The sequence below is a fragment of the Malus sylvestris genome, chromosome 2 (genome assembly GCF_916048215.2).
Source record: "Malus sylvestris chromosome 2, drMalSylv7.2, whole genome shotgun sequence".
NCBI classification, from domain to species: domain Eukaryota; kingdom Viridiplantae; phylum Streptophyta; class Magnoliopsida; order Rosales; family Rosaceae; genus Malus; species Malus sylvestris.
In genome coordinates, this window is record NC_062261.1 from 32,158,383 (window position 1) to 32,183,664 (window position 25,282).

At 37.7% G+C, this 25,282-nt stretch overlaps 1 protein-coding gene and 1 long non-coding RNA gene across 2 annotated transcripts; both read left to right on the forward strand.

Moving 5' to 3' along the window:
- Window positions 1-9,579: 9,579 nt before the first annotated feature.
- LOC126603092 (uncharacterized) lies at window positions 9,580-10,488 on the forward strand. Its single transcript, XM_050269844.1, has 2 exons — window positions 9,580-9,585; window positions 9,673-10,488. The coding sequence occupies exons 1-2, from the start codon at window positions 9,580-9,582 to the stop codon at window positions 10,486-10,488; spliced, it is 822 nt and encodes a 273-aa protein (XP_050125801.1).
- Window positions 10,489-19,948: 9,460 nt separating this feature from the next.
- Window positions 19,949-20,910, forward strand: LOC126582946 (uncharacterized). The gene is made up of 3 exons (XR_007609634.1): window positions 19,949-20,163; window positions 20,479-20,506; window positions 20,591-20,910. It is a non-coding gene; the product is annotated as an uncharacterized LOC126582946 (long non-coding RNA).
- Window positions 20,911-25,282: the final 4,372 nt, after the last annotated feature.

Sequence of the window (25,282 nt, forward strand, 5' to 3'; positions counted from 1 at the left end):
GTAGAATTAATCATGGGCTTGACAAACTTTTATGCTTTGGTTGAAAAACACTCCTGAGGAAAAGACCTCCCAGAAACCGCCTAAGTGGTCATGCAAAGATGCAGAGTCGACTTAGGAGAAGGCAAGTGATAAATTGCTCAACGAAAAAAACAAGCCAGGGAGCAGATGCATGGATCGATCCCCGATGAAGGGAGGCACGGTGCCCAAGACGTACCAAGTTCTCAGTCCCGATCAACCAAATCCTTTGCGACCTTAAGGATAAGTTGTGGTTCAAGCTGTCGTTTTCTATGAAATGGGGCACCTCCAAAATGGACCAGACAAAGTATTGCGCATTCCACAAAAGTCTTGGGCAACAACCAATGACGGTACAACATGGAAGAAGTACCTTGAGTAGCTCATGAAAGAAAGAAAGTGCGACCAGTATATCGACAAACCAGCTGCTCGGCCAAGGTGAGAAGTAGATGCTGATGCCGAACCCCCAACCAAGACGATCCGAATCAACAAAATCTCTACCGAGTCCGAGCATCTGGAGGTCACCAATAATTTCGAGAAGAGGAAGATCTAGCAGGCGAGACCAGTCTTTCAGGTTCAAGCCATAGATGTTGTACATAGACCAATCGTTGGCTTTACCAAACGGGGCACTGAGGGAGTAGACTTTACCCATGACAACACCTTGGTGATTTCTATTCAATTGGCACATGCCATCGTTAATATAATTATGGTGCACAATGGCAGCTCATTTAATATCCTTAATTATCAGTCATCCATAAGATGATCCTGGAAAACACGATCAAACGCAAATCAGAGGTCTTGACCGGATGTAATTGACTCACCTCAATTGTCATTGGCACCATCACACTTAACGTAACCAGCCCATTGATTGTTTTATCACAAACCTTCATGATCATTAGCGACCCACCTCTCTATAATGGGATATTGGGCCAACCCTAGCTAGTGAAGATTAGAGTTGTGACTTCGATCAAGTATCAAAAAATTTGATTTTGCATCCTTAGAGGAGCAGTCAGAAAAATCAAAGGCAACCAAGCCATGTCTTGGAGATGCACTGTACAAGTTCTTAAGGAGTCTAAGAAGAAGTCTTTCACCCAACAGTAGCAGCTAAAGTGCAGAAAGACAACTTTACCTCTGCCAAATAACAATTATAGCAAGCAAGTAAAAAAGATGGCATCAAGGTCGACAATGCCCTGGCAGATGAATCAGGATGCAAACCCGAAGAAAATGCCGAGCACATCTCCTTGACCCTAAGCAGCGATCAAACCATGCAAAACATACATCTAAAGAAGATATGAGCGATCCTGGATATGAAGTTCCCCCACCACTTTGAAGGAGATCCAAGGTCTGACCTGACGAGCAACTGCACTCAACCGATTCCTCTTGCGGCCTACCAACCGATGCAAACACTTTTCAAGGTGATTAAGACGCGTAGCAAGACAAATGGAAGACGAAGTGTGAGAAAACATTACAAGACTTGAAGAAGTACTTGATATCACATCCCTTACTATCTAAGCCGGAAGCAGTGGAGGACCTATGCATCTATATGGTAATATCTAAAGAAGTAATAAGCTATATCCTTATACAATAAGAGATTGGGGCCCGACCACTTATGTTTCACAGTTCAAAAGCTCTCATCGATGTGAAAACCAGACACTTGAAAATCAAAACTTTGATTTGTATGCTAGTTGTTGCAACCCGGAAGCTCAAGCCTTACCATCAGACATACACTGTTATCGTCATGATGCGATATTCCACACAATCCAGATGCACGACGTTAAGGGCACGAAAACTGGCAAATGTTTCGATGAGCGTAACAAGTCAGCCTAGAAACGCCCTAAAGGCAGCTAAGCATACCGTAGCCGTACCAACCCCACCTACAAGAGCTTTTCGGTGTTTGCACGTCGACGTATCATCCAACTACTAATGATTAGGAGCATTTCTATTCCTCATTACCTCATACTTTGATGCTCGAACAGGCAGTCACTCTAAGCTTCAATGCGTCAAACAGAGAAGTAGAGTATAAAACCCTACTAGTAGGTTTTTGATTGGCCAAAGACCTAGTGCTGAAGAAGCTCACGATTTATTCTGATTCCCAGCTGATCATCAACCAAACCTCAGGAGAGTACATAGCAAAGCAAACAAGAAGGGTCTGATACCTCAAGAAGGTACAAGAGCAGCTTGCGACGTTCCAAGCGTACAAACTCACTCAAGTTCCACATGCAGACGCACTAGCAGGCCTAGGCTCCACCTTAGACCATCAGCTTAGATGCTACGTTCTAGTCGAGTATTTGGAAAAGCCGAGTATATATGAGGAACCTGTAGTCGAGGTGGAGCAGATCAACAACTCCAAGTTAGCAGGATCCCATTATCGACTACATAGCCATCGAAACGCTCCCCGCAGACAGATTAGAGTCCCAAAAGCTCCAGATGAAGGCAACACACTATTACATGTGGAACGACATGCTCGTTCGAAGATCCTTTTTAGGACCACAGCTCTACTATTGCCTGGCGACATGAAAATTCTTAGCTCAATCCACGAAGACGTCTGTGGAAACCACTCTCGAGGCCGCTATGCTTTTAACACCTGCTACTACTAGCTAACCATACATCAAGACACCAAAGAGTATGTACAAAAGTGCGATAGCTGCCAGTGATTTAAGCTCGTCCCTGCATTATCTGCCATCGAACTTTACCCCTAGACGAGCCTTGGGCCGTTCATGTAGTGGGTGATTGACCTTATAAGGCCAATGTTACCCGCTATTCAGGGTATATGCATGATTATTGTAGCGGCTGACTACTTCACAAAATGGGTCGAACCCGAACCCATGAGTACAACCACCCAGACGGACGTTTAACGCTTTATATGGCAAAACCTCATCTGCCACTTCAGCATCTCATATTCCATCGTCACAGATAATGGCCTACAATTCATAGGCAAAGACGGTAAAGTTCTTCAAAAAATATGGCATCAAACAGTATATGTCCATACCCCGGTATCTGCAAGGGAACATGTAGGCTTAGGCGTCCAACATGACCATCATTGGCTGCCTCAAAAAGTCCATCTCAGACAAGAAGGGTAAGTGGCCAGATGAGTTCCCTGGTGTTCTATGGGCATATCACATCACCAAGAAACGAGTAATCGGTGAAACTCCATTCTCCTTGGCATATGGCTCTGAAACAATCATTCCTTTTAACGTCACGGTGCCAAGCATCAACACTGTGTTGCCAAATTTAGAGCAGAACAAGAAGGAGATGGCCACAAACTTAGACTTAGTAAAGGAAGAGCGCGAGAAGGTTGTCACTCATATTGTGGCCTATTAGCAGTAACTCATCTCCAGTTACAACAAGATGGTAAAAATCTGGCAGTTCTAGCCAGAAGACTTAGTTCTCAGAAAAACCTTCATCACCGCCCGATGAGAATGCTCCAAAAAGATAGCTTCATCTGGCAATGTCCTTACAAAATCAGCCAAGTAGGCGGAAGGGGTAGCTACACCCTCACCACCATAAACGATTAAGAAATCGAAAAGCAATGGAATGCTACAACCTGATAAAGTACTATGTGTGACCTTTCACCGTTCCTTAGACCCTATTCATGACAAATAATGTTCGAAGACTCAAGTAGCTCAACGAACAAAACCTCGCATGCCGATGACTATCAGTTATTATGCTATTACTGCCTATAGGCCTAGTTGGATGCATAAACAAATTGACCATCACTATGACAAGTAGAAGACACTCTCTACCCTTACAGAGATGGTGTGTGCAACATGCACGAAGACAAACTCTTCGTCTTTGGCGAAACAAGCAGGTTATAGCTTCAAATTGACATACTTAAGGTCCTTGACCATCGGAGAAAAACGACTGACTTCCTTCTTTATAGCTTCTAACATCATCTGAGTCGCACTAAGCTGATCCTTCAAATGAGTTACTTCTTTATGAACAATCAGACCCCTTCAAAACCGTGAGTTCATATTCAAGTTTCTCGATCTTTTCAGCAGCTGAGCGAAGCTGAGCCACAAACGCCACTTTGACCTTCTTAGCTCACTTGACAAGATCCTGATCAATGCACATAGACTCAGCTGCTAAGATCAAAGTCTTACGCGTTGTGGCAATCAGGGAGAACCTCATCGAGTAGGCAAGACATTTCATAAAAAAGCCTGAGAAGATGCTGTCAACAAACTTGGCTTATGTATCAACGTCCTTAAGCAGGTTAGCCTTCAACAAATCACAAACCTCAAGAAACTCACCAACTTTATACTCAGTGGATCTCTCACAACTACCTGTGCGAGTAAATTTCCTCTTCTTGGTAGACGAGTATGTCATGACAGAATAAGAAACAGGTCCAGATACCACCTTAGCAGCAGAATCCACTTTCCCACTCTTCATAGCGACGAGCCTCTAAGAAGTCGAACCAGACTTAGCTCCCGACGGAAGCTTCGATACAAACTCAAACATCGGGGGTACCACCGAACCTTTTCGCTGGGCAAGTCTCTTAGTAATGGATGTGGACACCTTTGGAGCAGCAGGTTTTATAGGATAAGGCTCAACAAACTTTTTTGTCCCCTTGGGAGAAGTTAGATCGATGACAAGTTTCTTCACAACAGACAAGCCCCACGAGCAGCATAATAAGTCATCGACTTCTTCTCGACCAAAGGTTGATAAGTAAGTGAAGAAGATCTCTTCTTTCACCCTTATTGGCAGCAGGCTCTATAGTAGCGATCGAACAAGCAAGCGCCTCTTCCTTTATCTACTTTATCTCTTCCTTTGGAGGCAGCCCACCTTTCTTTCAACAAAGAGGGCTGAGCAGCCAGCGCTACTCACAGTACTTAGCAGGAATGTCCAGACGATGTGCATTTTCTTCATATCCCCTGAAGTTCTTGGAGTTGAGCAAAATTCCGAATCTACACAAAATAAGAAGGACGATTAGTAAACTAAAGTCATAAAGTAGCTCAAAAAAAATTCAAGTAGGCCAAGAATGAAGCAGTTCACTTACTACTGATAAAGATGGTCGGGGCACGCTGCTTAGGAGAATAGTCAGACTCATACTTTCCACTAATCTCCAAGGTGTCTCTCGCCTACTCATGATCACCTTTGCAAGAAGCATCAAGCAATCTATGGCGAAAACTTAGCTGCCCCACACTTTCTTTGTAGCCAATTTTGAAGAAGTACCAAAACTCATTAGTGGTCAAGCCAAGATCAAAGAACCTACTCAAGTTTGAGAATCCCACATTCGCACGAACTGTATTTTGGGAGCGCATTTCACGGAGCAGATGATCTTCTAGAAAAGACGCTGCATGGGAAAAGTTAATCCCAACACGAAGTAATATGGATGGAAGTTGATGGTCATTTTTCCTAGCAGTGACACCCTTTCCCTATCATCTTTCACCCGCTTGACGTAAACCCCTAATAGAATTGCATGCTTGTACGCCTCAAGAAAATCCTGAAACAGCTTTCGGAATTGATCTTGACATGCATAACCTTGAAATAGCCCACTTTGCTGGAAGAACCACCTTGATAGTACAAGGATGGAGAACACTCGTCACTTTTGCGATCTGGAGAAGACATCTCAAAGTCCATGGAAAAAGTCCGAAGAAAAATATTTAGAAGGTAGCTCGCGAAAAAAATATATCTATATATATAAGGACTGCGAGCCCAGCGCTCATTCGTAGGCCTAACGGCCTTCACACCCTCATTTAGCACGAGCCCAACCCACAAAAGTCCACCAGCAGGCCAGGCCTCATAGCCTAAACATAGTTCTCCATCTTTCTCGTGCCCAGCTCTCTACGGTACGGCCCAAAGGCCACATGACCACAAAAAGCCTTAGGCCACATGGCCCAACAAGCTAGCAAGAGAATCGGCCCATGCCGGTTTCTCTCTATCCCTCACCTCTCACCTGCACAGGCTTATGCCTAGCAGCCTTGAAGGTCTGGCCTAAGCCGGCCTCCCTGCGCCCTAGCGCATCTCTCTTCTCAGCCTGAGCCGAGCCAAGCCCTTGGCTCATGCCAACAGACTCCCTTGCCACACCACCAGCAGCACAGTGGCACCCCTGCCACATGTTTCACATGACCTCGGCCCTTGTTGAGCCAATTTTTCAAGTCCGTAGACTACCAAAAAAATTCAAGAAAAAGAAAATTCAAAATTTTCTAACCTTGGTGTGGCACGGGAGAAGAACAACAACAACAAGAGATGACTCTTTGTCAGGGCAAGAGACATAGAAAGCTAGGGGAGGGAGAAAAAATTCCTCTAGCTTCTCTTTCTTGTTGGAATGAAGATTGTTCTCCAAATTTATTTAATCCCTTAAGGCAGAATTAAATAGGTATTAGGGGCAATTGGTTTCTTTTTCCTAGAAGAAGTCTATCTCCAAATCAAGAAAGAAGATCAAGTTCAAATTGGGAAATAACTTTACAAACCCAAGCAGCTTGAGATTTCTACACCTACTGCCATTTTTCTACGTGCAGCCTAGTAGGTGTGGGGGCATTTGTGGAGCCTAAAATAATCTCAAAAATTCTAGAGGCGATACGTGGACTTTTGCTCAAGAAAGACAAGATTGCCGTCAATAAATGGGCAGGCTTCTCAGATGCATAAATGCGCAGCTCACACCCTTGAAGGTTCCAGCAGCTGAACACGACTGCCCACAACTCACCTTTCCTTAGGAAGAAAAAGTCAAAGCATTAAAGATAAGGCTTTAATACATTCCCAATAGAAGATTGACTCCAATTAAGTAAGTAATCCCAATTTAAATCAATTAGGGATAATTACTTCATTATCTGAAGATATTATTTCCTATTTAATATCTTGAGAATATTTCTCCAAATACCTTGGCCAATAGGATGCCGTCACGTGTAGGGCAAAACCCTAACACCATGGCCGGCCCTATCCCTATAAATACCTCATATTCTACCAATTTTCAGAAGCTTTTGCTACCCAAAAAGCCCTAAATACTTTACTCTCTTAGAGAAACTGAGTTAGGCATCGGAGATCCATTGGCCTAACCCCCCCTATCTCATGGACGCATAAGGCTTAGGTCTTTGATCAAAGGTGTTGATTGTTTTGTAGGTGCATTTTCGTCAAGACTGAAGACCGCGAAAATTTGGATCGACAATATAGGCTCGAGGAAATCTGGTAGAAGCGAGGCAAGATATGAAAGAGAAAAATCGCGTTGTATAGGCTCGAGGAAATCTGGCGGAAGCAAGGTAGAGCAAAGCTAGGGGTTCTTTAGCTTTGATACCATCTAAAATTAGATAGTTTGACCTTGGGCCTTGCAAAGATTAAAATTAAACAAAAAAAAAAAACTAGTGCTAGATTACATATTCAATTTAATCATTTGAAGTGTATTTTATTAAAATTTATAATCTATTTTTGTTATTTAATATGCATTTTGATTTAATATGTCCACATTAAAATTTAATTATTAATATACACATATTAATTATTTCAATTATAAATGAACATAAATAAGAAATTATTAGAAGAAATTGGTGACAAAAATATGTAAATACATATGTGTATAGAAATGACTGTATCAAAATATATAAAATTGACTTCTTTGTACTGAAATGTTGGTACCAAAATATATTATAACGAACCTAAATATATGTACCGAAATGTATTATATTGAATTAGGTACCTATATGTCAAGACCGAAATGTAGATGCCAAAATGTACGTATCGGTATGTAGTATATTAAATTAATGTATCTAAATGTCAATACCGAAATGTGTGTACCAAAATGTATTATATTGAATTAATGCACATATATATTTGTATCAATGGATATACCTAAATATAACAAATTAGTTAATATACCTAAATGAAGAACATAGAAATTGCATCAGAATATATTATATAACAAAATTAGTTTACCTAATTGTAGACATCAAAATATATTATGATGAATAAAATGAAATGAAAATTTAAATGTAATTAATACATTAAAAATAGGAAGAAAAAGAGATATAAAACATCAAAGTATAGTTAATAAATTAGGTGATTAAATGCATCAGGGACAAAAATTGGATTTTAATCTTACATAATGTTAAAGTCTAAAACTCATATTTTTTAAGGATTAAATTGAAGTTTTTGTTGCAGTCTTATTAGATTAAGAATGTAATTGTGTAAATAATAACATATCTAGGGATATCTTGAAATATTTTATGGGGTTAGATATTATCCTATTAGAGTTGTAATCCTATTAGGGTAAGGATTTAACCTTCCCTACTACTATAAATAAAAGCACAAGGGGGTGATACAACACACATCTCATAATTACATATCTCTCTTCTCTCCATGTTGCCACCAGCCCCTCTCCTTCTATGTCCTTTATACAATTCAGTTAAATCATGCCTACAACAGTTTTGAATATGTTATGCAAGAATGATTTCATTGATACTGAATTATACAATCTTTTATACATAATTTTTCTATTAGTCAACAATACAACTATGGAAAGGAAATAACAGCAAACTCATTACAAATCAATTGCAAGGAAATCTCGTCTAATCTAACCTCTTGAAACTAGAGATTCTAATTTAAGTTATGATTTCTTTCCAACATATTTGACGTTTTTAGAATTAAGGAGTATTGCCGGATTTGGCCGGACTTTATATATTCAGCAGATAATGATTGAAATTACACAATTTATAATCTATATGTAGCTGCTAATTGTCAAATACGTGTTGAATAATGAGAGCAGATCCAAAGGAAAATTCATATAAAGTGCACCGACATCCTTCATTGAGTCCATCTGAATTTGACTAAGAACACCAGTGATCCAATTTGTATTGCCTGTTATTCCTTTCCCTAAGCAGAAATCAAAATTATATTCCTATGCTAGCTAGTTACTTTATGTCATGCATGGTAGTTTGTCAATTTCCTTTTGTTTTTCTGTTACAATGTAGCCAGGGAGGGAAACCCTTGACCTAATCAAATCTTAATGTATCCCAACCAACTCTCGAAACTTGGACGAAGCCAAAGACTTGCCAATTTTGTTTTATGTAATATGATTGAGACTTAATCATAAACGGTGGATGATCGTGATATGCTCAATCAGAATGAAAAAGTAAAGACTCTTCCTGGATATAATCTTGCGTAACTAGGCCGTGGCCTATCCAACAATTGGCCTTGCAAATCCTTAGTTGTTCCGGTACGAAAGAAACTTAGCAGCATTAAATAGAAAACAGCTGAATGGAGTACGTTGACGTAAATTAGCAGCATCTAGAGCCTGCACAGTGTCATTGGAAAAAGACAGGCATCCCACGTCAGATGATAATGATAATATTTTTAATATAAAATCAGTCACTTGGTTTCAAATTGATGTCATTGGAAAAAGACAGGCATCCCACATCAGCTGATAATAATAATATTTTTAATATAAAATCAGTCACTTGGTTTCAAATTGATGTCATTGAAAAAAGGCAGGCATCCCACATCAGCTGATAATGATAATATTTTCAATATAAAATCAGTCACTTGGTTTCAAATTGATGTGCGTCGAACCGTTTGAGCTCGTTTGGTACACATTGCAATAGAAATTTAGTAAATTAAAAGCAGGTTAAATAGTGACGACACATGAGGGTAGATAATGTGTGTGGTGTGTGCAATGCGCTGGATGAAACGGAGAACCACCTATTTTTTCGATGTAATTTCAGTCATCTATTCTAGTTTTGCTCTCCTCTTCACCTGAATTCCCACGAATTGGAAGGAGCTGATTTTCTTGAAAGTTGGGGAAAGTTCCATGAGTGTGTCCAGGGTAGGGAAAACGCAGAAGAGATATATCAAGAATTTGCTTTTGGTCTATGGAGACTTTGGAAAAACAGAAACGAAGTTGTCTTTAGTGTGCTACATCGCCAACCTTTAGAAGTTGTGGATTTATGGAGGAAGAACATCAATGAATTTAGGGCAACTTCAGCTAGTGTGGAAGTTGACGATTGGGCCAAGGAAGCAGGTTCTTCTAAAGCTGCGGCCCGTCCAGCCCTTCACTGGCAAAGACCAAAGTATGGGACCATCAAGATCAACACGGATGCGGCCTGGTGCAAGAAAACCCATTGTGCTGGTGTGGGTTGGGTGGGGCTTGATTTTGCGGAGGTGCTCCAAGCTGCAGGTGGCTCAGGTACTGAGCTTTGTCACAGCACAGCTGCGGCCGAAGCTATTGCAATCCGCACTGCTTTGGCGGTTTGTATTAACCACGGATTCAATCATGTTTTTGTTGAATCTGATGCTAAGCTGATTATTCAAATGCTCAGGAAGGAAATGTCTGCCGACTTTAGCTTGGATTATGTTCTTGGCGATATCGAGATTCTAGCGCGAAAGTTGACGTCGGTGACGTTCGCGTTTGTGCCTGGAGAGAGCAATCATGCTGCTCACTTGGTGGCTAAGTATGTGTTCAAGGAAGGTCGAGAGTTTATTTGGGATTGTGTTGGCCCAGCTTTTTTGTTTAATGCTCTTGCTAAAGATGTAAACCTTATGATTCATCTTTAATATATTATATCCTTTGCCAAAAAAAAAAAGTAGGTTAAATAGTGAAATAAGAAAATTATGACCACATAAAGGATAAAAGATGATTTCCTCTTGAATAAAATACTTATTTATTCCAATTCTTCTTAAAACAGTAGAATTAGAAGGATGAATTTACTTCATGGTCCTCTTCTAATCTCCTCCAAATAAAAAATCTTTCACATCTTTCACTTCTCTCCTTTCAATATACCTTGAAAATGGGTAATTATATATGCATTATAATCCAATCATGTACACCAAACCAGCCATTATATAAGGATCTGTCCTTTGACAGTGGCATACTCTCAACCCTAATTGGTCATATATATATATACACACTCTCATTTTTTAATAAACAGGTACCAAAACCCTGTTCGTTCGTTCGTGTGTGTGTGTGTGTGTGTGTGTATAGAAACGAACATGAAATCTGGCTCGTTAGCAAATAAAGAGAGTATTTTAAAACTCCAAACATATCACATAGCTCATGCAAAAATGTGCGTTTTATGTGCAAAATTTTGATCAATATTGTTTTTCGTATTGCGAGTCAATTCTTCGGATGCTAAACCTCTTTTTATTTATATATTTATTAGTATCTGCATAACAATTAAATAAGAGAAATTTTATTTGAATCTATATAACTTTTTTTTGTACTTAGCTTAAGCTTTAAATATGAGTAGTCACTTTTATCGTATTGCATAATTACCATCAAGTACAAGACGAAATTAACATTAACACTAAAATTTGTTAATAAACCCCACCCAATAATTTTAGAGCTTGTTCTCTAATCGGATAGTTCGGCACCCAATTGCCTTTAGAGTAAACAATTTCTTTAGCTTTGAGAACAACAATAGGGAGCTTCTCTTGCCATTCTTTGTTCTTCTTAGTTGCAAAGCTATGGATCTCATTCACAACCCTAATTGATAGCTAAATAGGTTGGGGTTAAAGTTTTATTTTTTTTCTTTCAACTTTCTGCATTTTTTGAGTAAGAGAACATAATTGTAGTGTATAATGCTGAGTTTTTACTTATTTGGTTCTTTTAAAGTGTTGTACTTTGCAATATATGTTGTTTCATGGGCAGAACACACAAACCGTAAAACCCTTTGGGATGGAACTATTTATGCTGTTAGCATGATAAGTCGAGGCGATGAGATTGTAAACCATTGAAGAATGTTGATGAAGAAGATTATGCAAGGAAGAGAGAAAGAGGGAGAAGTCGAAGATTGAGAGAGTTCAGAGAGAGAAGTAATCTTTGGAATTGTATTATCTTTCTTGTTAGTTACTATTGTTTGTTACAAGATATATATAGTTGTTTTGGTAGCCTGTACTCTAAGCTACATTATAACCAACTTAACTAACTCTATAAGCTCTCGATACATGTCCATTTCATAGCCGTAGGATCTTAATATTCCTAACATCCTTCCTCAAGCTCAGGGGTAGAGAAATTGAGCCTAAGATTGGCACAGTGAGTTTGAAAAAGTGGTGCAGAGAGTCCTTTAGTAAGAATATCAGCAAACTACTCATTCAAAGACACGAAGTGCACTTGCAATTGCTGTTTTGCTACCCTTTCTCGTACAAAATGTACATCAACCTCAATGTGCTTCGTGCTTTGATGTTGAATTGGATTACAAGTCCGTGCTATAGCAGATAAGTTGTCACAAAAGAGAAGTGGTTTTTCTACAACTGGAACACGCAGGAAATTCAACAGTTGTTTAATCCAATCGAGTTCAACAGTTGTATTTGATAAAGCCCAATATTCAACTTCAGTTGATGATCTAGACACAGTGTTTAGTGTTTTGTTTCTTTGACATCCATGAAATGGGATTAGAACCCAAGAACACCACAAGTCTAATAGTTGACCTTCTATCATTAAGGTCTCTAGCCTAGTCTGCATCACTATATGCGGTAATATCAAGTGAGCCTTTGACATAATGAATACCACAGCTTTGAGTAGCCTTTAAGTACATGAGAATCCATTTTACAGCCATAAAATGTGATTCCATAGGGCTTTGCATAAATTGACAGACCTGATTCACTGCAAATGCAATGTCAGGTCTAGTGAATGTCAAGTATTGTAAGGCACATTCTTGAGTAGTTTTTTGTAAGGAAAACATGGAGTAGTTTTTTGTAAAGTGAAAGATTATTGTAAGGCTTTCCATCATTGTTGAGTAGTTTTTTGTAGGGCAAACATGGAGTAGCACAAGGTTTGGACAACAACATTTCAGACTTAGTTAACAAATCTGTAACATATTTATCCTGGGGGAGAAATAAGTCATCATTCTTCTGCATAATTTGAATCCCCAGAAAATAGTGTAGTGGTCCCAAGTCTTTGATATCAAACTCCTTAGTGAGAGATTGAATAACCTCAGTAATGGCTTATGTAGCACTCCCTGTTATAATAATGCCATCAACATATAAAAGCAAGATCACCACATAATTGTCAACAATTTTCACAAACAATGATGAATCTGTATAAGTGGACTTCAACTTGGTAAAAACTTGGTGAACCTCTCACTCTAAGCCTTGGTGCCTGTTTCAATCCATATAGTGACTTATGAAATCTGTAAACATAGTCTTCATGTTTATAATCAACAAACCCAGGTGGTTGTGCCATATAAACTTCTTCTTGCAATATGCCATGAAAGAATGCATTTTTCACATCCAATTGTCTCGGTGTCCAGCCAAAATGTGTTGATAATGCTAGAACTAGTCTCACTGTTGTACGTTTAACAACTGGACTAAAGGTCTCTCCATAATCAATGCCATTTTCTTGATTAAATCCTTTAACCACTAGCTGTACCTTATATCTCCCAATGGAACCATTAGCATTCTTTTTTTTTTTTTTATCTTATTTGCACCTAACTAAGTTCTTGTGTTTTGGCAGTGGAACCAATGACCATGTACCTTGACTGTGTAAAGCTGAAATCTCATTTTTCATAGCAGCATGCCATACTGGGGATTTTAATGCAGATTTGTATGTTGCAGGTTCAACTTGAGACAAATCAACTCCTTCATATTCATGAACAGCAACAAGTAAAGCAATTTTCTTAATAATGCCACTATTTCACCTTGTTTGCATAGGATGTAAAAACTGGAGTAATAGAGAGAACACTTGCAGTTGTTCAGGTTGGAATTCAGGTACCACAAGGAGTGTAGAAGACAAGGGCTATGTTATTGCTGAATCAATGGATTGACTAACAGTTGAATCTTCTGCACTGCAATTAGAACTGTAGTGGAGTCTTCTGAAGATTGATTAATGACAGTATTTGGCATGACACTAGATGTAGGATCTAAAACTAATGGTGTGGGACCTGGTGATAAACTCATGGTGGAGTGATTGTGTGAATTTGGTAACACAAGAACATTATGTGATCTAGAACTGGAGTTGGTGTTTATATGCGTGATAAAGGTGGTGAAGAAAAGATAGAGTCAGGTTTAGACACCAAAGAATGGTAAGGAAGCTCTATCTCATCAAATATTACATGTCTAGAGATATACATTTTGTTTCTAGATACATCATAGTAGAGATAACCTTAATAGTTGGATGCATACCCCAAAACAACACATTTTGTTGTTCTGGGATCTAATTTGGTACTGTTATATGGTCTTAACCAGGGATAACAAGAACATCCAAATACTTTCAAATGTTGTATCTCATGTATGAAATTATGCAGCAATTCAAATGGAGACTTATTTTCCAATGAAGAAAATGGCATTCTATTGATTAGGTACACTGAGGTTTGGCAAGCAAAAAACCAAAACGAAGATGGTAAAGAAGCAGATTGTAACAAAGTGATGGATGTTTCACTAACGTGTCTATGTTTTCTCTTAGATATCCCATTTTGTTATGGTCTGTGAGGGCATGCCAGTTAATGCTTTATGCCTTTATCAGAGAGAAATTTTTGAAATGCTTTACTTATATATATTCACCACCACCGTCACTTTGGAGAGTTTTAATGGATACTTAAACTGGTTTAGAATGAAATTGTAAAATGAAACAAATATACCTGAAACTTCATTTTTATTGCTGATTGGGAAAATCCAATAATCTTTAGTACAATGATCAATGAAGGTTACATAGTATTTGAATCCTTCTAGAGACACACAAGGAGCAGGACCCCACACATCACTATGTACAATATCAAAAGGTTTTACAGACTTGACTACTGAAGAAGAAAAGAGCAGCTTACTAAGTTTACCCTCTAAACATGTGTGACATAGTGAAGGTGTTTTATCAGCAACACAAGGGACATGTGAAGATGTTAAAACTTGAGAAACAATTGGATTAGAGGGATGACTTAGCCTATTATGCCAAAGACTGACTGTAATTTGTTTTCCAAGAAAAGTTGCAATTCTTCTTTGATTGATATCTGCATGAGAATTTGGTGAGATGATCACAATCCATTGTTACATCCCTTTAACAGTGTCCTCTATGTGGCTTTGTCCTGAATCCAAAATGAAAATGCATTAAAAAATCAACCAATAATTATTATCCAAACATATCTTATGCACATATAATAAGTTTTGAGACAGTTTTGGCACATACAGAATATAATTAAGACTAATAGGCTACATTGGAGTTCTGAGAAGAGTGGAACCAATGTGAGAGATAGCTAAACCTTCACCATTAGCTATCAGATTGTCTCATTTGATGGATATAGAGTTGCCAATGAGAGATTACTTAACTTTGATGTCATGTGATTATTGGCACCTAAATTAGTAATCCAAACATATAGCTGTGAAGGTGCAAATGGCACTGAGAATGGATAATAAGTACCATTAGGTGTTGCAACATGCATAACAACCATTTGAGAAGTAGCATTCTTTTGAAGACATGTTTCTGCACTGTGATATGGATTTCCATAGATGGGGCACCCTTAGGGAACACTTGTATTTCGATATCTGCAAGCATCAGCAAGATGGTTATGGTTGCCACATATTTGACAATCCTGTGAGGAAGTTGTGTTTCTGAATCTACAAGTGGATGTCAAATGATTATTTTTCCCACAAATTTGGCAGATTTGAGCCTGAAAGCCATAATTCTATATTCTATGTGGTGATGTCCCAAGAATTCCAAGGGCAGGATTAGAATGAAAGTTCTTGCTATTACCAAATTTTGGATTGAAGTTGGAACAAAACTGATTGTTGCCTTTACTATTGTGATTAAAGGATTTATATGCATTTGAATTGGGACTCACATGCTTGCCATCAGAGTTGAAAAAAGATTGATTCTTAGAGGTCAAGCCATTGTTTTGTGCCATTAGTACAGACACCACAGGTGATGTAGAGACATTTTCAAGCTATGTTTCTTCAGCAAGTAATTGAGATCTAAGATCCTTCAATGATATCACAGTCCCACGACCCCTAATCACAGATCTTATGGTATTGAATTCAGGAGGCAGACCATTTAGTGTAAGAATCACATCATCATCATCAAAAAATACACTAGCAGCAGACAATAAATCTCTTGCTTTTTAATTTTCTACAAATATACAGTGATAGAATCATTACCCTTCTTTATAGTTTGAAGCTCATATTTGAGTTGAAAGATACTTGATCTTGTGACGGTAGAAAATTGTTCTTTAAGTAGGGTCCACAATTCTTTGGAGCTAGTACTGCTAATCGCACAAGAAATTGTAGCAGGAGACAAAGTTGCAGTAATCAACTGCATTAGTGCTTTATCATGCATTTTCCAGACCCTGTAGTCATTAGATTGAACCCGTATAGAAGAATCACTACACAGAAGTGTAGAATTATCAGAAGAATCTTGATCAAACTGGGCAGGACAAGGTATCTAACTATCAACAAAACCAATGATACTATGGCCTTCAAGAAGTAACTGCATCTGGAAATGCCATGCCAAATAATTCGTCTCATCCAGTTTCACGTTTACGGAACTTGAAACTGATGAAATCAAGGAAGCAATTGGAGATTGTAGAATCTGTAACTAATCAGCTGTCACCATTGTTGTAGATTATGATGAATTCCCAAGAAATCTTGATAGAGAACAACCCGCAAACACTTGGTGTGTATGCTTTTGACAACGGAGGATCAGAAGAAGAGGTGAAGACGAAGAACCCAAATCACCAGAAAAGATGGCAGAGAAAGATTATAGATGTACAGAAGCAAAGAAGCCAAGATCAAAACAACGTCAAGCTTTTTATGCTTGTTTCGGTGATGATACAATGTAAACCATTGAAGAATGTTGATGAAGAATATTATGTAGGAAGAGAGAAGCAGGGAGAAGTCAAAGATTGACAGAGTTTAGAAAGAGAAGTAATCTTTGGAATTGTATTATCTTTCTTGTTAGTTACAATTGTTTGTTACAAGATGTATATAGTTGCTTTGGTAGCTTGCACTCTAAGCTAACCATAACCAACTTAACTAACTCTATAATCTCTTGGAGCCATAGGATCTTAATATTCCTAACAGAGATGAGACCACTGAACTAGAGAATTCTTCAGCCTTGTATTGATATTGTTTAATATTTGTTTAGGAATATGCATATGTAGTCTTCCACTTAAAAAAAATGTTATGTTTTAATTTTGTAAAACTGCCCAGCTGCTCTCAATTTGGGGTGCATAGCAAGAAGAGCTACGAGGAGTCAATGAAATACTAATCCAAGGTGTTAACTGATACTTGTCACTTTTGATGTCCCTATCGTTTCTCCTAGTGTAGTAAAAGATGCTAGTCAAAATGATTACACGTCCGATTCGCAGTATGCATTGTTTCAAGTTATGTGAACCCCAATAACATGGAAGATTCATAAACAAGTAGAAAATTCACCAAATTATTCAACTTGTCCTTAGAAGTCGAACTCCATAAAGCTTTTATTCCCATAAAGAAGTAGAAACTTTACCAAATTATCCAGTTTGGGATTTTATTATGAACTGGGTTTGTGAATGTAATTTAGATAGTAAATTTGGGTTTAAAGAGATATTAATTCTTTAATTTAAAATAATATGGATGTAGAAAATAAGTAGTTGAATGTGAAAAAAAGTTATACGGGTTCAAATAAAATTTCTCTTACATCAATATTCTTTTTCATAACTAGATCTATATTTGGCTCGTCAAGCACTACCCGAAGACAAAAAAAATTTGCATGCAGTTCTACAAAATAAAAAGACATACGAACAATCGTGACAGACCTCATATAATTCCCAACTAAGAATATATATGCATAATGCCAGCCAATAGTCTCAAAACCATATCCCTACAAAACTATAAATGATGACATGCATATAGACCATAGAGGCATAAGACTGACTATCCGTATGGGTTTTTACCTCTGGAAATTTGAACTGCATTTTGCATGTGGATGTCAAAAGATGTATCGGTATCCTATATATTGTTCTTTATTGAAGAAAAGAAAAAAAATGGTTTAAGATGCTCTAAAATTAAATGGGAGAATTGGTCACTAGCTGACTCTTTTCTAAAGCAGTTTAGGTAGATCGAAATCACTCTAACCAAGTGCTACCATGATGTTTTACAGCTATTCGCAAACCAGGTGTTAGAAAATTCAAATTTTAATAATATAGATATATGCATGCTTGTCATCACCTCCATATGATATCAAAGCTAAAAATCTAGAACATGGGATTTTGCATTTTAATTTGGGTTTCCAAAAACCAAGATTCGGGTTTTTGTGATTTTGTCTTTCATCAAAAGTCGCAGCGATATCCAATTATATTCCAGTGCCCAGGAGAGGAGAAAGTCTTTGGTCCCGAAATTGACCACCCGACTCATTCGGCTGAGACTCAAAAAATTTGTCATAACCCACCGACCCCTGATTTGAAGTCGACCACTACGGCCATGTTTTGGAGAAATTCCTGGAAAGTGGTGGACCGTCAGCCCAAACAAAAAAAAAAAAAACTCGAAAGTGGTGGACCAATGGAGTGGTGTGAGACGAGATGAGATCATTACCGCAAATGGGTCTCAAAATAGGATGCTAGCAATCTTCTGGTTTTTGCTCTTCTTTGCATTTTTAATGTTGTTTGATGATCAGATTCTCTACTTTCTAGATTACACTTTAAAAATTAATTTTGTAAAAAATAACCAATCAGAAGTTATGCAATCTTTCAATTAACACTGTCAAAATTTTAGTGTTTTATGTAAAAAACATGGTACATCTATTTATTGGATAACTATTTAATAACTAAGAAATTTTCAATATAGTTAAATTTTTTGCATGATTAATCTTTAATTATGAGGATTTGCTAGCAGTCCTCGACTAGCAAATAGCTTCTTTTTTTCTTTTTCTTTAATTAACAAGAAAAGGTAGTCGTCTCTTTTCAACTCATATTTCTTTCTACAAGGGTGGTGCTATTCATACACCCATTTTATCTCCTACACATCGTTTGTTAATTTTTGTCTTTTGATCTTCTTCAATTTATTTGGTCCAAAGGTTAAAAATTAAAAAGAATGTGTGAGAAGTAAAAGGAGTGTTGGATAGCCCATCCCTTCTACAAATGCGGTGCCATTGTCGTGGTTGTTTACGTTAAGTTTGTTAGGTATATTTAGTCGTCTAAATGTATAAATAACTCAACGGTGTATATACCAAGTAGCATGATGAACTGATTCAGTTGGATGACTAGATATTGGATAGTTCCGATTATGAAATTTCTACATGAAAATACTTTATTTGCAAGTGGGAGATTGAGCTAATCCCTAGAGGAGGAATGCAAGAATACACACACACACACACACACACACACACACACACACACACATTGTTCTAAAAATGGGCATAGGCAGCGCCTAGGCAGTAGTCGGCGATGTGCCGCTTCAATTAGGTGCCAATTGGTAGACAAAAGCGATGAGGTGTTAGGCGCCCACCTAGGCACTCCAGGTGGCCTAGGCAATGTCAAAGCGGTCCTATTTTTCTAGCTTTCTCTCCTAGCCGCCGTTCTTCGGTCGCCTTTCGCTTGGTCACACCAAGTCACGACCTCAGATTTCCCAATGAAATCTGAGTGAATAAGAGGGAGGGAGAGACAAAGAGAGAGAGAGAGAGAGAGAGAGAGAGAGAGAGAGAGAGAGAGAGAGAGAGAAATAGAAAGAGAGAGAGAGAACGATCTACGAGATATATGAAGGGAGGGAGAGAGAATAATCTGCTACAGAGGGATGGAGGAGAAGGGAGAGAGATCGTTGGTCTGTGCAGAAAGGGAGACAGAAGAGAGAAACGACAGATGAAAATGAAAAGAAAAATGGGTGGGTGCGGCTAACTTTACTGGGAAATTTAGAAAACTAACCAAAATTTGGAACACATGTAGAATTATAGCCACTGTTTTAAATTTATTATAATTATAACCAAATATTAACATAAAAGTACTAATATACCCTTAATGACTAAAGTCCTTCACAATCATGCCATGCCCTCCTCCTCCTCTTCCTCTCCTCGTCATCCTACTTCATAGCTGTCACAAACTTACTCTCACCACCTAGCCTCTCCGCAATGCTTCAAATGGCTCTTCAAATCCGCCACCACTGAGAAGCTCCTTCTGTTGTCTCAGCTGCACGAGTACATTTTTGGGCAGTGGCTCTTATTGAAATGATTCTTCACGCAAATCACCGATTTCAACGGTCGGAACTTCTCGTGCGCCTTGTTCCTGTTTCACCGACATGCTGATGAGAAAGTCATTTCTTCACCCGATGTAGTCAAGAGAGGTTTTCTTCTTCCTCAAAATTTTCTGTTCTGCTAACACTTCACTTGCCGTCTGATTTGATAATTTAGTAAATATAAAAATCAAATTGCTAGTGATAAACCCATGTTTGTTTCACTGAGAATTTGAGTTCTACACTTTTGGATTTCAAATGAGTTGCTAGTGATTTGATTTCGATATCGAAACGGCCCCCAGATGGGTAATCTGTTGTAATATTCAATACCCACAACTTATTTTTCTTTGAAAGTTTGATATTTGTGCTTAATTTTGTATAAGTAATGTATTGAGTTTCTTGTTTGCTTGCTTTATTTTCTTATAGGTTTGGATTGTGCGTATTGGCGTGCCAGGTTGGTTAGTTTTAAGTAAATTTCTCGTCTCTGACCTTGCAAAGTCAGGCTCTTTAACTAATATTTGCAACTATTTCGACCCAGTACCATTACCATGTCCATCTGGTCCCTGCTGATTAGAGCGTTGAGTGGATTGATTCGGTGAGAAAACACTACAGCGCAACCATTAGTCGGACCATCAAGAGATTCCGGAGTGGGACTGCCGGGTCCGAGTCCTCATTCAGAGACTCGAGGAAGCTGTTCGGCGGCGTAGGAAAAGGCAACTGAATCGGAGGAGACAAATGCCAGAACCTATTTGTAAAAGATTTATGTATGCGAGGGTATTTTAAAACTTTCACATGGATTTTTGGTTAAATTTATAAGAATTGCAATGGGCAGGCTAAATTCTATTTCGTGGTACAAAATATGGCTAGTTTACCAAATTTCCCAACTTTACTGGGTTAATAAAGTGTTTTAAATTAAAAGTTTAGTGGCAATTTCTTAAAGATTTTTAGCAGGCCCATCTTCAATTTTTTCAAAGAAAATATGGCCCAATAATAATTTGAAAATTATGATCTTAAAACAAACTCTTAAGCTTTATACAATACTTATATATATTAATAATATTTATTTTTGTATGTTTTATATTTTATTTTTTTAACATGTATGATTTTTTACTTAAACATGCACTTATTTATATATTATAAAATAAATTTATTAAAAAAATACAAATTCGCGTAGTCTGCCTAGGCGTTAGGCTTCAGCCCGCCACCCGACTAGCGTCTAACGTTTTTTAGAACCATGTATATATGTATCAATGTTTCTACACACACAAAGCAAAAGCCGTTTATGACTAAATTAGAATTCAAGACTCTTATCAAATAACGGTCTATTAAAATGTAAACTATCAAGTGGTAGATTGTCAAGCTATATAACTCTTTCTCTTTAGTTCATTGTGTTTTAGGTTGAGACTCTCACCTCACCTTAATATAACTAAGAGTCCAAGAATAATAATATTGCGTGTAACTAAAATTATGTAAATAATTAAAAAGAAAATAAGAGTACAACAATATTCTATAAATAAGGATGAAATAATAAACAAATATATACAATGGTGAAGCCACGTGAGGGCGAGGAGTGGCGGCTGCCACTTCCCTTGCTGGAAAACACCATTGGAGAGCTAGGTTTTGCCCCCTCCCCTCGCCGGAAAACCGACTAGTGCAGCCTATCTGTTTCTAGTGTTCTGTTTCTGCTGTGTGCAGCAGCAGTAGATTTGGGTTTTTTTTTTTTTTTAAAAAATCCAGGCCAAAACGATGTCGTTTTGATCCTGGTAAAAAAAATTAAAAATTTTAAAATAAAACGACGCCGTTTTGGATGTTTGAAAGAAAATATATATATCTATAGGGGGACCACGTGTCGTCGTGTCCTCCCTTCTTTCAGTCCATTCAGCCTCTTGTCCCCCTTTATTGTTTCAACCTCTCCCATTCGTCAATCAGAGATAGAGAGAGCAGCTTTGCCCCAAAAATCCCAGCAGCCAACGCCCAACGGAACAGAAAATTTAGGAAGTTGATTCCCGTTGGCTTTTTGCAGCCATCACCAGCCACTCTTCAGCCGCTGAAGTCTGAGCTGCCAGCTTCCAGCCTTCAATCAAAGGTAAATTTTTTATTTCCTAAATTTATAACCCCAAACCCTAATTAATTATTTAATACAAATTTCGTTTAATTGGTATAGAATCATATGGTAATGCACTAATATGGTTATTGGTTATTGATTATTGATATGATTCTATGATTACTGATATGAAATTATGAAATTATTTTTTAGGGTGAAAAAAAAAATTGAATTCTTGATTATTAGTTGAAATGATTAGTTGAATTGAATTTTTATTTATTGAATAATTTGTATGTTTATTGGTATTGATTAATTGAATTGTGGTTGGATTAGTTATTATGCATACTGTAGTATAGTCTACTTTAGGATTAAAAGTCTAAGATTTATTTTTTCTTTCCATTTTACAGTTACATGATGGAATGATACTATAAGAAACAATGCTTAAATCTTCCTTCAAACATTTTGGGTAGTCCTTCTCCTTCAAATATTCCAAGTAGTCCTCCTCCTCCTTCAAATATTCCAAGAAGTCATCCTTCGAATATTTCGAGTAGGCCACAACAAAGTGAGGCCACTGAGTTGGATGAAATATTGGCTAATCTTCCTACAAACCCTGCATATAGACGTTGAATGCTTGATTATCCACCTAATTATCGTGAAGCAATTCGTAGACACTATCTCCAAAATGATCATTGTCAACCTAGAGACCACATCATGCCAAGAAAAGTTAGCGATAAATGATGTTTTATCATCAGTTGGTTTGATAAGTTTAAGTGGTTGGAGTATAGTATATCAAAAGATGCTGCATTTTGTTGTTATTGCTATCTTTTCAAATGTGATTTCGATCAAATGGGTAGCACTGGAAGTGATGTCTTCACTGAGAAGGAGTTTACAAATTGGAAGAAAGGACTCGAAAATCTTCAAGTCCATGAGGGAGGTGTTGGAAATCTTCATAATAAAGTTGTACAACAAGCTAGAGATTTGAAGACACAAAAACAACCCATTGAAACATTTGTGATTAAGCAAATCGATGAAGCTCGCATTAAGTATCATACTTTATTGAGTGCCTCACTTGAGTGCACAAGATGGTTGTTGGGACAAGGTTTGCCTTTTTCATGGTCACAATGAATCGTTGAAATCAAGCAATAGGGGTAATTATTTGGAGCTTATGCAATTTCTTTCCAAGCATAATGAACAAGTTAGGAAGGTTGTGTTTGAGAATGCTCCCAAGAATCTTAAGTATAATTCTTCCGATATTCAAAAAGATCTTGTCCGCGCTTGTGCCATTGAATTTGTAGATGCAATCGCTAAAAACATGGAATGTGCATTTTTTTTTTCTCTTTTGATTGTTGGAGTATGTGATTCTTCAACTAAAGAGCAAATGGCGGTGGTATTGCGTTATGTGAACAAAAAAGGAGAATCAAGTGAAAAGTTTTTGGGTGTTCAACATGTCTCCTCTACAAACTAGTAGCTCGCTTGAAGAGGCCATTGAGAGATTGTTTGCTACAACAAATTTGAGTATGTCCAAGTTACAAGGACAATGCTATGATGGAGCTAGTAATATGAGAGGTGACTTAAATGGTCTTAAAACAAAGATTTTGAACAAATACCCTCAAGCATTTTATATTCATTGTTTTGCACACCAACTCCAACTAGCTCTTGTATTCGTGGCAAAGGAAAATGAGGATGTTGCCAATTTCTTCATCGATGCTAGTAGTTTGGTGAATCTTACTGGATCATCATGTAAGCGTCGTGATGCATTTAGAGAGAAACAACAAGAACAAAATTAGAAAGCTCTTGATCTTGGTAATCTTGAAACTGGGAGAGGGTTAAATCAAGAAAGTAGTCTCATGCGTCCATGTGATACACTATGGAACTCCCATTATGGTACTATAGTTAGTATTATTGTTATGTTTGAAGCCGTGGTGGAGGTGGTTGAATGGATTAAAAGTGACCGCAACCAAGATAATCTTGGTGAAGCAACTAGGTTATTCAAAGACATACAAACTTTTGATTTTGCGTTTCACCTTTTCTTGATGAGACTTATATTAGGAATTACAAATGAGTCATCACAAGCATTGTAAAAGAAAGATCAAGATATTGTGAATGCGATGGTGTGAGTGAAAGTATGCAAGCAAATACTACAATCCTTGAGAGATGATGACTTTGGGGACTTGTTTCATGATGTAGAAAAGTATTGTAAGAAGCATGATATTATCGTTCCTAACATGAAGGATTTGCATTTCGTACCTGGAAAATCAAGACGAAAAGCTTCAAAAATCACAAACTTCCATTACTATTGTGTGGACCTCTATTTTCAAGTCCTTGATATGCAACTAAAGGAATTGAATGAGCGCTTCAATGAGGTAAACACCGAGTTGCTTCTTTATATGGCATGTTTGAGTCTGATGAATAATTTTGCATCTTTTGACAAAGCAAAATTGTTCGTTTAACCCAACTTTATCCTCAAGATTTTGAGCGTATGGACCTCATGAATCTTCCAATTCAACTTGACAATTACATTCATGAAATAAGATGCATAGTAAGTTTTCATCATTGGGAGGAATTAGTGATCTTGCAAAAAACCGAGAGGTGTGAAGGCTATATGTTAATGTATAAGCTTTTTACATTAGCTTTGGTGTTACCAGTTGCAACCGCTTCGGTGGAGAGAGTTTTTTCTGCTACGAAGATTGTGAAAACACCATTGCATAACAAAATGGGAGATCAATGGTTGAGTGATAGCATGGTTTTTTACATTGAGAGATATGTATTTGCTTTTATTGATAATGAGCCTATTATGCGACGTTTTCATGACATGAAACCTCGCCAGCAACAATTGTAATTTGTTTATATTGATTAATTATGGAAGACATTACTATATAAAAACATTTAGTTGTTGCCATTTTTCTTTAACCTTGCACTCTTTTTAAGTTCGTCCCTTCCCCTGAGAAATCCTGGCTTCGCCACTGAATATATATATATTGATATGCACACAACTGTTAGGGGGAGAAACTAGCTAGTGTGCACAATACAAAGTCAAAATCTGGAAAACCCTGATAAAATGAGCATGCGTTTTATAGATTTCAAGACATCCATATACCTCGCTGCGTGTTAACTGAGAGTTAGATATGTCTTGCATTGTAATACTAATTTATTGTTGTGAGCCATGAGGTTTATAAAATATTTCAC